We start from the raw sequence: 12,861 nt of genomic DNA, 5'->3' as shown, positions 1-12,861 counted from the left end.
CATTTCTCAAAGAAACCTCAATTGATAAGAACTATATTTTCAGGCCCGGCGGTGTGGCCTAGCGGCTAAAGTCCTCGCCTTGAAAGCCCCGGGATCCCATATGGGCACCGGTTCTGATCCCAGCAGCTCCACTTCCCATCCAGCTCCCTGCTTGTGGCCTGGGAAAGCAGTCAAGGACGGCCCAATGCATTGGGACCCTGCACCCGCGTGGGAGACCCGGAAGAGGTTCCAGGTTCCCGGCTTCGGATCGGCGTGCATCGGCCTGTTGTGGCTCACTTGGGGAGTGAATCATCGGACGGAAGATCTTCCTCTCTGTCTCTCCTCCTCTCTGTATATCTGGCTGTAATAAAATGAATAAATCTTTTAAAATAAATAAATAAATAAATCTAAAAAAAAAAAAAACCAAAAACAAAAAACTATATTTTCTATCACTGGATGCTCTTAAAAACCATGCACTCCCCTCAGGCTAATATGCATGTCTGTGTGTTTGTGCGTTTGTACAATTATACATACAAAGTGGAAAAGCCCGTTCATTTAGAAAGGCAGTGATGAACACAGAGGTTAGTTGTGAATGGAACTTAAATACATCCTTCCCTTGTTCTTAGCGTATCAAAAGACTGACCAGCAGTAGGATGCAGGAGCAAGCTGAAAATCAGATCTGTATTCTGTCAACACCTGACTGACGATAAACCTCCAGCTTGCTTTTTTTTTTTTTTTATGATGAAAAACCTTCAAGTATGCTGTGAAGGTGACTTAAAGGAAAACGAACAATTATCTTTCAAGTATCTCCCCCATTGGGATAACATCTGTTCTCAACCCCTAGTACAACTACAATGATGTAATGAGTTTAAAAGCAATTTATTAGTTTGAATTAGAGTGAAGAGAGGGAGACACAGATCTAGGACTCACGGACCACTCCCCTAAATGCCCAGCAGTCAGGGCTGGGCAAGCCAAAAGCAAGGAGCTAGGAACTCCACATGGCTGGCAGGAACCCAGATCATCAACTTGGCCCATCCCAGGAGCAATAGCAACCACTAAGCTGGATTTAGGTGAGGCTTTATGTAGCTGCTGTGGCATAGTGTACTAAGCTGCTGCCTGTGCTATCAGCATCCTCAAGTGAATGGCTGGTTCCAATCCTGGCCACTCTGCTTCTGACCCAAATCTGTTCACGGGCCTGTGAAAGAGGAGGGCCCAAGCACTTTGGCTCCTGGTTTCATCCATTTAGGGAGTAAAGCAGTAGAGAAAAGACCCCTCCCTCTGTTATTGGCCAAACCAAATTGGAAGGTGGGAAAGGAGGAGAGGGAGAGACGCACAACCTCATGGCTCAATTGGCTAATCCTGCACCTGTAAATACCAGTATCCCACATCAGCACCAGGTAATTCTAGCTCCCTGCAGAGGAAAGCCCAAAGATTTTTTGAGACCCTGCACCCTGGGCCCAGAGCGATAGCATAGCAGTTAAGGTCCTCACCTTGAACGTGCCAAGATCCCATATGGATGTCGGTTCTAATCCTGGCCCCGCTTCGCATCCAACTTCCTGCCTATGGTCTGGGAAAGCAGTCTAGGACGGCCCAAGACTTTGGGACCCTGTACCCGCGTGGGAGACCCGGGAGAGGTTCCTGACTTCGGATTGGCTCAGCACCAATCATTGCGGCCACATGGGGAGTGAAATATCGGACGGAAGATCTTCCTCTCTGTCTCTCCTCCACTGTATATCCACCTTTCCAATAAAAAATAAATAAATCTTTAAAAGAAAAGAGAGAGAGACCCCGCACCCACATCAGAGACCCAGAAGACTCTCCTGGTTTCGGAGTGGCTCAATTCGGACATTATGGCCATTTGAGGAGTGCAACTGTGGATGGAAGATCTGTCTCTGGTTATCCTTATTTCTGTAGAATCCACCTTTCCAGGCCTAGCACGGTAGCCTTGTGGCTAAAGTCCTTGCCGTGTATGCACTGGGATCCCATACAGACACTGGTTCACTTCCTGACTGCTCCACTTCCCATCCAGCTCCCTGCTTGTGGCCTGGGAAAGCAGTTGAGGACAGCCCAAAGCCTTGAGTCCCTGCACCCGCGTGGGAGATCCAGAGGAAGCTCCTGGCTCCGGATCAGCTCAGCTCTGGCTGTTGAGGCTGCTTGAGTAATGAACCAACGCATGGAAGACCCTTTCTGTTTCTCCTCTCTGTAAATCTGACTTTCCAATAAAAAAAAAAATACAACTAACTTTTCTTATTGATAAGTAGTTCTTCATTAAAGAAAACTTATTTTTGTTTATATTTATTTCAAAAACTCTTCTACACAATCCCGAAATCTGAATAATTTTGTCTGAAGAGATGGTGATGTACTGTCCTGGCTTGCTTGTCTGCACCCACATCCTTCAAATGACCCAAGGACACGATATGACACTCAAAAGATCAGAGAGTCGCACAAAACTGGATGTATGCTTTCCCGTTAGAAAGCCTAGACCTAAGCCAAATAAAACTTAAACAAATGGAGGAGCCAGCATTGTGGTACAGCAGGCTAAGCTACTGCCCACTTGTCACACCAGCAGATGGTACCAAGCACTTGCGCCGTTGTAGCCACACGGGACACCAGCAAGTTTCTGGCTTCCAGTATGGCCTAGCTCAAGCCTGGCTGTGGCAGGTAATAAACATTTGCAATTTTTTAAATTTATCTAAATTTTTTTTTTGGAGAAAACATGTTTTAATTTACACTAAGACAGAGGCTTAATGCCTCTACCAAAGAGTTCAACAAATAAAAAGCAAGAAATTTATCCTACTTCTCATGTGCCATAAAATATTAACACAAGGCTTCCAGTCTGTGGTCAAGGAACATTCAAGATCACCAGATGTGAAAATCAGCAAATGACTCAAGTTGTAACACTGACCTTTTTAACTTCTCGCTTGGCTACCACTGGTCCACTTTTACTACTGGAAACAGAAACAGTTTTATCCTTGGCATAGACGTCTGTATTTACCACAAAACTAGCTTCAGCACCTGTTACAGAACTTTAAAAAAAAAAAAGGCAAGAAAAGGTTAAGCAAGAAATATACAAGGCAAATATTAACAGCAAAACCTTAGAGGCAAACTTTCTTCTAGGTGATTTTTTCAGATCTTTTACCTGGGCTGGTAATGTTGTAATCCCTGTACTTGGGTGGCAAGATACTGGGGTAATTCCCAAGTCACTTCATTTGACTGAGTGTTCCAATAATAATGGCATCCTGTATTCTCATCCCAGACTTCTTGCCAATCTCCCATCTCAATTCCAACTAGAAGGAAAAAAAAAGTTTAAGAAACACAGTTCTGACAACCCAATTCGGCTAGAAAAGTGTAACAATCAAATGCAGTTTCTCAATTTTGGGTGGAGAGGTTGTCGTTGTGGGGGATGTTTCTATGTAGAGTGTTTAGCCTTGTAGCAACCGCACCTGTACTCACTAGCTGTGAAACCTGTGGGGCAGGCACTGAGAGGTATCAAGTAGAACTATTGCCTGAAACACCAACATCCTATATGGGTGCCACTTCCAGATCTTCCCTCCACTGATTCATTCCCCAAACGGAGCTGAGTGGATCCAAAGCCAGCAGCCAGGAACTTCTCTGTCTCCCACACAGATGCAGGGGCCCAAGGACTTGAACCACCCTCTGCTGCTCTCCTAGGCCACAAGCAGGGAGCTGGATCAGAAGTGGAGCCGCTGGGAAACGAACCATCACCCATTTGGAAGACTGGCGCTGCCAAGTAGGAGGATTAGACTATTGAGCCACTGCAACAGCCCCTAAATACAATGCGTACTTTTAATCTCAAAATAACTTTAAAACCATGTCCTAATTTTTATTTTCCACTTGGCAAAACTGCTACTGGTTAGAAAGACCAACAATTCCTTTTCAAAACCCACAGCCAGCTGACACCAGCATTCCACAAGGGCACCAGTTCAAATCCCATGTCCAATCAGTTGCCTACAGTTGTGCTTGGTTAGTAGTGCAAGACGGCCTAAGTACTACGCCCCCACAACCTCATGGTAGACTTAGAAAAAATTTCTAGCCCAGCCTTGGTTTCTGTGACCATCTGGGGAGCAAATCACTGGATAAAAGCTCTCTCCATCTCTACCTTTCAAAGAAATAAATATTCAAAGATAAAAAAGCTACAACCAAAGTCTGGGGAGCTACCTGAAAGACTCTGGCTGAAACACCCAAAGTTAACTTAGCTAGTCAACCTGAGGGCTTAAACCTGACAGTCAATTATCTCAGCTGACTGTTCCACAAGTTCGACTTTGATTTCAGGTTTATTTTTATGTTTCTTATAGGAGAAATACACACACGGAGTCAAGTTTAAATGATGCAGATTTAGATGTGTTCATCAACTACAATGAAAAACGAGGAATCTCCAAGTGAAAACTGAAAAACAAACTTGATTACTGATTAAGGAGGTACATTACATTCCCACAAAGAATGTCATCTGTATGTCGGGAGGGGTGAGCAATGGGTCATGAACTTGTCTCCCTACAACGACCTTAAGATCTAAAACTCATCTCTTTGGCTGGCACCATGACTCAACAGGCTAATCCTCCACCTGATTCGCCTCACTCCCTGATTCAGCTCCATTTACGACCTGGAAAAACAGCGGAGGATGGCCCAAGTCCTTGGGACTGCACATCCACATGAGAGAAGTGGAGGAAGCTCCTGGCTCTTGGTTTCCAATCAGCCCTGCTCAGGCTGTTGCAGCCATTTGGGGAACGAACCAACAGATGGAAGATCACCGTCTCTCCTCTCAGTAAATCTGCCTTTCTAACAAAAGTAAATAAATTTTAAAAAAGAAATAGAACTCATCTTTTCTTAAGATGTAGTAGATGTTCTCCTAGTAACAGCCGAAGGAATGCAGAAAGGCCAGATATCTGGGGCTGGCTGCAGAATATCTTCACAGCATGAACACCCCTGGCTGACTCAGGCCTCTGCAGACACCACTTAAGTCCAAAGGGGCTAAACCATTTGGTTTAGGGACTGTCCATGTCCAGAACATCTTTCAGGATTGCACTTTACAAAGGTCCATGCTCACTCACCTCCTGCCAGCGAACACTGAGTATCATAATGCCACCCGGATGCGTGGGCAGAGTCTGTTCCATTTGCAGTAGCAGAAGAAAGGGCAGATGCGGCTGCCCCCTTGGGCTCCGGGCGAGGTGGTGTTGGAGGTGGGGCAGAAGCCGCTGCGGGAGCTGCCGTCTGAGGAGCTGTGATGGCGTCAATCTCCTACAGAACAAACAATGCAGGAAATCGAATAAACTCCTACAAGCTCCAATCTCAGCTCCTCTGCAGGCTCTCAAGGACTCCTATTATGCTTTCTTCCAAGAACAAGGAAAATGTAAGGAATGAAGAGGAGCGATAAAAAAGAGAGCCAAGTATGCTAACCACTAGAGATCTACACCTCAAAGAGGCTTCAATAACTGAAAACCCAAACCAAAGCAACACTGACCGCCAAAAAGTTAGCCAGGGTGCTGTCAATGTCAGCTGACTGGTTCCCGTTGGCCTCCGTGGGCTGCGCTGCTTTCTCAGAAACATCACTCTCGTCATCATCACTGTCGGCATAAGCACCGAGCAAACACAGACCGCCTGGAACAAAGAGAAAAACTGTTCAGGACACAAGGCTACCCAGGCCCAGCGAGCTCACTGGGCTGATCACCCCCTCCAAGCACCAGGAACCCATAAGAACACTGACTCACATCCAGGTTGCTCTACTTCCCATCCAGCTCCCTGCTTGTGGCCTGGGAAAGCATTAGAGGACGGCCCAGAATCTTGGGAACCTGTACCCATGTGGGAGACCTGGAAGAAGTTTCTGGCTCCTGGCTTTGGAACGGCTCAGTTCCAGGCATTGGGGACATTTGGGAAGTGAACCTGGGGACAGATCTTCCTCTCTGTCTCTCCTCCTCTATATATATCTGACGTCCCAATAAAAACAAATAAATCTTTAAAAAATAATAAAAAGCTGAAGGAGATGGGCCTGGCATAGTAGCCTAGGGGCTAAGGTCCTCACCTTGCATGTGCCGAGATCCCACATGGGCGCCGGCTCCAATCCCGGCAGTTCCACTTCCCATCCAGCTCCCTGCTTGTGGCCTGGGAAAGCAGTCGAGGATGGGCCAAGGATTTGGGACCCTGCACCCACAGGGGAAACCCGGAAGAGGCTCCTGTTTCGGATTGGCTTAACTCTGGCAGTTGTGGCCACTTGGGGGGGGGGTGAATCAGTGGACACAGGCACTTGTATATCTGATGCTCCAATAAAAAAAATCATAATAAATACATATGTAAAATTAAAAAAAAAAGAGCAGAAGGAGCAGGGCAGCACTGCAATGCTGGCATCCAACACAGCACTGATTCCCATCCCAAGAGCTCCACCCCCTCCAGCTGCCTGCCAGTGGTCTGCAAGAAGTGCCAGAGACGGCCCCTGCCAGATGCAGCTGTTGAAGTCATTTGGGGAGTGAACCAGCAGAAGCAAGCTCACTCTTTCCTGGACCTCTACTTTTCAAATCGGCAAACCTTCAGAAAACAAACAAACAAAAACACTGAAACAAGGAAAAGACTTGGCAATCTTTGAGTACTGATTCCTTAAACCGTGTTTAGTTTATCTCCCCACTCAAGCACCCTGAAAAAAAACAAAATTTTTGATTGGAAAGTCAGAACAGAGAAGGACACAGACAGATCTTCCATTCTCCAAGTGCTCACAATGGCCGGAGCTGAGCCAATACAAAACCAGGATCCTAGTGCATGCGTGATGAGGTGTTACTTACAGGGCTACTGCACCAGGTCTTTAAACATCTTTTTAAGGTGTGATAGCCTAGTGGCTAAAGTCCTCACCTTGCATGCGCCGGGATCCCATACTGGCGCTGGTTCTAATCCAGGTGGCCCCTGGAACATCCAGTTCTCTGCTTGTGGCCTGGGGAAGCAGGAGAGGATGGTCCAAAGCCTTGGGCCCTTGCACCCGTGTGGGAGACCTGGAAGAGGCTCCTGGCTCCAGACAGGATCAGCTCTGGCAACCATTGCAGCCACTTGGGGAGTGAATCAACAGATGGAAGATCTTCTCTGTCTCTCTTCCTATCTGTATGTCTGCTTTTCCAATAAAAATAAATCTTTTGCAAAAAAAAATATTTAATTGAAAGGCAGAGTTACAGAGAGAGAAGAGGAAGAATCGTCTATCTTTCCTCAAATGGCAGCAATGGTCAGAACTGAGTCAGGCCAAATCCAGGAGCCAGGAGCTTCCTCTGGGTCTCCCATGAGTGTGCAGGGCTCACGCACTCAGCCCATCTCCTGCTGCTTGCCCAGATGCATTAGCAGGAGCTGGACTGGAAGCACAGCAAGCCAGGATGCAGGCGTAGAGGGCAAAGCTCAAGCTGCAATATTCCTGAGGCCCTGCAGGCAACCTGGTGGACAGCAGTTAGGTGTCTACTAATTCCACTCCACCCAACTACTCTTTCAAGTCAGATCCTACAGGCCTAGGACTCACAATATTGTCCTCTACTTCCGATGTCAACAAGTCCTAGGTTTCTTGTGTTTTTGGACTGACCTTGGGTTCAGTTAAATTTGTCAGAGTAAGTGGTTTTAAGAACCATGGAGCAGCACATTAGTCTCCTGTGACACAGGTATTCCACATGAGCGCTGGCTCAAGTCCTGTTGCTCTCCTTCTGACGAATGGGAAAGCAGCGCAGGATGGCCTGGACACCTGGAAGAAGCTCCTGGCTTCTAACCGGCCCAGCTAAGACTGTTGCAGCAATTTGGGGACAGAACCAGTGGATGGGAGATCTCAGTCTCTCCTTCTCTCTCTGAAATTTCATTTTTCCAATAAAAATCAATAAAATCTTTAAAAAAAAAACACCCCAGGGAAATAACCCTTGCCAGTTTATTATAAAGGATATTACAAGGGGAGCAATGAAGAGCTGCCCAGGGTTGGATGGGCAAGGAAGGAGCCCCCAGGCATGCTCTGCATGCGGCACCCGACCCCAGCTCCCTCCGTGAGCTGTCTGAGCTCTGTCCTGAGTTTTCTATGGAAATCTCATTACACAGGCATGACTGACTAAGCATGTGGTGACCAGCTCAACTTTCAACCCTCTCTCCTCCTCCAGGAGCAGCGAGGGTTCTCATTCTGTTCTGATTTTTGCCACGAGTAGGCAATCCTGACACTGCCTAGGGGAGTCCACACACACTCATCATTCTGAAGTTTGCAAGAATTTTAGGAGTCAAATGCTGGAAGTGTGGGAAGAAACACAACCAATGGGAAAAGGGATCTTTCACATCTTAAAAAAAAAAAACTGAACAGCTACAGACCCTCTCCCCCAGGGGCAGGGAGGAGACATGCAACTCAGGAACTTCAGACCGCTGGTACTCAGCCATGGAACTGTACAACATATGCCCCCTCCTTTTAAAAATTTTATTTTTTTAAAGATTTACTTTATTTTTATTGGAAAGTCAGATATATAGAGAGGAGGAGAGACAGAGAGGATGAACTTCCCGCCGATGATTCACTCCCCAAGTGATTACAACGGCCGGTGCTGCGCCGATCCAAAGCCAGAAACTCTTCCAGGTCTCCCACACTGGTCGGGTGCAGGGTCCCAAGGCTTTGGGCTGTCCTCGACTGCTTTTCCAGGCCACAAGCAGGGAGCTGGATGGGAAGTGGAGCTGTCAGGATTAGAACCGGTGTCCATATGGGATCCTGGCACATTCAAAGCGAGGATTTTAGCTGCTAGGCCACTGCGCCAGGCCCAATCTCTTTATTTTTTTTTGAAAGGCAGAGTTGCAGAAAGGGCTCGAGTGGGGCAACACTCTCATGTGGTTTGCTGTCCAAACGGCTGTACCAGCCAGGGCTGGCCAAAGGCAAGTCGGTGACTCCATCGAGGATTCCAACCACTGCAGCCAGCCTGCACCACTTTTCAGCAAGTGGGTGGGAGCAGACTCGACGGATGCTCAGAGGATCCATCATCATCACAGGGAGTTGAACCTGCAGCACTACAGTGCCAGCTCCAAGCACCACTGTGGAAGCTGCTAAGCTAGTGTAACTATCATGGCACCCTGCTGACCTAACTTAATACAACTTATTCTAAATACTCCCTTCAGTGATTTCACATGCGTACAACACGTATCACAGTATTTCCCCGCTTATAAGCATCAGAGTTTTGCTTTACTGTATGAATATTATATTATAGTATTATATTATATTATAGTAACTTTAAAAAAAAATTTATTTGATGGGCCCAGTGCGGTAGCCTAGTGGCTAAAATCCTCGCCTTGCACACACTGAGATCCCATATGGTAAAATCAGTGCACAGAAGATCTTCCTGTCTATCCTCTCTGTATATCTGATTTTCCAATAAAAAACTAAACAAATTATAAAAAGTCAAATCCTTTAACCAAAATAATCTAAAACTGATTTTAAAAAATATTTGTTTATTTTAAAATCAGAGTTTACAAACAGAAGAGGATAGAGGGGGGAAGCGAAGGAAGAGGGGAAAGACAAGAGCGCTCTGCCATCCACCAGTTCCCTCCCCGGATGGGCACAATGGCTGCCCATTACTCAGCCTGAACACAGAAGCCCAGAACTCCATCAGGGTCTCCTTTATGGTGGCAGGGTCCAAGCACTTGGGCCACCTCCCACTACTGTTCCTAGGCTATTAGCAGCAAGCTGCACAGGAGGGAAGTAGAACATCCAGGACTCACACTGGCACCCACATAAGACAGCTTTACAGCTGTGCCATAACATCAGCCCCAGAAACTAGTTCTTTGTTTTTTTTAAGATTTATGTATTTTTATTGGAAAGTCAGATACACAGAGAGGAAGATCTTCCGTGTGTTGAGTCACTCCCCAAGTGGCCGGTATGGCCGGAGCCGAGCCTGTCAGAAAACAGGAGCCAAAAACTCCCACATGGGCGCAGACAGAATCCCAGGCCATAATCAGGGAGCTGGACAGGAAGGGAGTCCACCGGGGTTAGAACAAGCGCCCATATGGGATCCCAGTGCGTGCAAGGCAAGGACTTCAGCGGCCAGGCTATTGGGCCAGACCCAGAAATCAATTTCTTAACTCTGCTAGCTACATGAAACCATACAAACAATGAAAACAACCTTTTTCCTTTGATTACACCGACTAGTGAGTAAGAAGACAATAACGCTGGAAATGCTACTGGTAGGGTAGGAGGAAAGAAGGCTAAAGATGCTGGTGCTCAGAGCACGGACTCCACCTGACAAAACAACCAAGGTCATCGCTCCCAGGAACTTCTGAATTTTACACACTTTACGAAGTGTCAGAAAACTCAAATAAAATACGGATTTTGCAAGTACAAAATGTTAACATCCCTGTAAATTTCTGCTTTTCTTCCTGTTGTTGATTTTGTATTGCGGCTTTTCATTTAAGGGGATGTAACTGTGTAATGGAGACTATCATATCCAGATTTGAGGATACAATGCAGTATGTATCTCTACTTCAAGATCAAAGATGAACTCCCAATGAACCTGTTAACTGTATCTTGACAATAGGATGCTGGACTCTGCCATTGTCCACGCCCACAATGATGGACTTAGGACTATTTATAAAGAACTATAGTACTGTATTAATATAGGGGAACTCAGTGGGGGAGGGGGAAGGATTTTCGAGGAAATCCCAAAAACCTATGGAACTGTATCATAAAAAATGTTAACACCTGTTCTGAAATTTCTTTCACAACCATGTTGTAACTTTTCTAACCCACTAATATTTTTATTTATAGTGACAAATAGTGGGAAGGGACAGAACAAACGTATTCTTTTAGGGTCAAGTATTAAAAATATTCCAGGCAAAACATGAAATCACTACTAGTTATAGAGCATCTAATATCAAAAACATTTACTCTTTCAAAATAGGGAAGAAAAACACCCACAGTTGGCACTTAGTATCTGAAAACATTACACCCATTACTCATTTTAATCATTAAAGAAAGGCCAGGGTTATTTAAGTTCCACTTCACAGATGAGTCAAGTTCAGTCCACTTAATGATCGTGTTAACATCTTAGAGTGACTATGCCTTGACGATATTAACCCAGGTTTGTCTACAAAACCAGCTGCAAAATTTTCTTTGCACGTAAACATTTAATAGGACCAATTTTCAGCTCCATAAACATCTGCTAGGTACCGATCAAAACAAGAGTGTTAAAAAAAAGTTATAAAACAGCATTTGAAGTAGTGCATTTGAGGTACGGAGAAAAAGAAACCAATTTTTCACTTCTTAGTGTCTCACTAAGATTTTAAATTCCACCTCATGGCCAAAAATATAATTAACACTGAGCATTCAACAAAACATTCCCTGTAAAAACCTTATTTAAACGTCATAAAAGATTGTTTGGAAAAGATGGGGGGGGGGGGACAAAATTTCTACCTGTTGCTTTAACGGCTGTGGGTCTGGTGGTCATGACTGGCTTTGGAGGATTCGGAATTACTCTGGGAACGTCCACCACCACTTCTTGTTCATCTGCAGGGAGAAACGCACGAGAAGTCTGCAGTCAGAGCGCATGTGACAAGGCCGCCTTGGACGTGACCTCTCGGGGCTAGAATGTTTCGGGGTGTGGACTGTTGGAACGTCTTGCATGAGCCAAACGACTTCCATAAAGCTGGGATCTCAACAACCGCACAGATTCACCTTGCAAGACTTGGAAACGCACACCGCCACGCGGTCCACGCCGCCCCAGGGCCCTGGGCAGCGGGGTCACTGCTCCGACCCGGCCGTTCGCCCTGCCGGGTGGCGGGCTCGGCTCCCCCTGCAAGACCTGGGCCAGGGCAAGAGGAACCCTCAAACTCCCCTTCTCCAGGGACTTCTGGGAAACGTAATGCAATTTGAGGCCACTTACTGGACAACTAAAGAAAATGGAAAAAGAACTAATCATTCCGTCTCACTTTTCAACAAAAACGAAGGGAAGCCGACCACGCGTGGCCAAGCCCCGGGTTCCACCGCCACGAGCCTCGGGCACGCGGACACCCCAAAGCACCACCACCCCCTCCACGCTACGTTCTCCAGACCCACCCGGGGACTCCTCCCAGGCCCCGGAGGGCCCCGGACCTTTGTCCGGATTCAAACGTTCCCGGGGCTGAGCCTTGCCGCAGAGATGGCGCCCCGGGAGGCAGCGGCCCGGCGGGTCTCTTCCGCCGCGCTCCTCGCGGGCACCGGGCCGACAGGCCTCGGCAGCGGACCTGGGCGGCATGGCCCTCGGGGTCCTTGTCCTCACGGGAGTCAGCACTGGCCACCCCGAGAGGCCTAGGCCGCAAAGCCCCGGGTTCGAGTTTCGGTCTCCACAAGAAGCCAAAGGGCCTCCCAGCCACCATCGCGTACCTCCACCTTCGGACGGAGAGTCCTCCGGGGCGGCCGTGGCGGCGGCCGTCGTGGTCGTCACCGGGGCTGCCTGGCCAGCAGCCGCGGCCGTCGAGTCCGCCTCGGCGTCAGCTTCTGGCTCCGGGTCGCGTCCCGGGGTGCTGCTCCGGGGGCCGGGAGGAGAGAGCTGCAGGATGGGCCTGCGGCCGGGTACCGCCCGGGACTTCTTCCCCATCGCGAGCCCGAACGCGAGCAGCGAGCGTCGGCAGGGAGAGGGGCGGGCGCTCGGCGCGGCACGACGCTGCGTAATCAATATTCATGCACAGTGACACCTCCTCCCCGCCGCGGCCGCATTTAACGGGCACAGCGCGCGCTGACGCATGCGCCCTACTTTTCCTGACGCTGCGGGCGCCTCCTCTCTGTCGAAGGGCGGGCTTTTTCCACGGCCCTACACGATTGGCTGTTTTAATTCAGAGTAGGAACCGGTAGCCAATGGAAAAGGAAAACAGGTATGTATCCAGCCAATAGCGCAGAAGAGCTTGAGTTGCGCTTGACTTCCGGTT

General features: G+C 47.7%; 1 protein-coding gene across 6 annotated transcripts in view; it reads right to left on the bottom strand.

Moving 5' to 3' along the window:
- Positions 1 to 12,638, bottom strand: part of FNBP4 (formin binding protein 4) — a 38,268-nt gene extending 25,630 nt beyond the window's left edge. For 5 of the 6 annotated variants that reach the window (XR_009245278.1, XR_009245280.1, XR_009245281.1 and 2 more), the window contains exons 1-6: positions 12,320 to 12,637; positions 11,372 to 11,464; positions 5,459 to 5,595; positions 5,049 to 5,235; positions 3,119 to 3,266; positions 2,885 to 3,005 (exon numbers count right to left, since the gene is read on the bottom strand). Coding sequence is in view for 2 of the 6 variants with exons in the window: in XM_058663028.1 (XP_058519011.1) it covers positions 2,885 to 3,005; positions 3,119 to 3,266; positions 5,049 to 5,235; positions 5,459 to 5,595; positions 11,372 to 11,464; positions 12,320 to 12,533 (900 nt within the window). In the remaining 4 variants the exon portion in view is untranslated. Of the gene's footprint in view, positions 1 to 2,884; positions 3,006 to 3,118; positions 3,267 to 5,048; positions 5,236 to 5,458; positions 5,596 to 11,371; positions 11,465 to 12,319 lie in introns of all 6 variants that reach the window. The other variant, XM_058663027.1, reaches the window with a different exon arrangement.
- Between the last annotated feature and the right edge of the window lie 223 nt (positions 12,639 to 12,861).

Source organism: Ochotona princeps, chromosome 4 (genome assembly GCF_030435755.1).
Source record: "Ochotona princeps isolate mOchPri1 chromosome 4, mOchPri1.hap1, whole genome shotgun sequence".
Taxonomy (NCBI): domain Eukaryota; kingdom Metazoa; phylum Chordata; class Mammalia; order Lagomorpha; family Ochotonidae; genus Ochotona; species Ochotona princeps.
The sequence above is the reverse complement of the archived record's forward strand: the minus strand, read 5'-3'. Positions and strand labels throughout refer to the sequence as shown.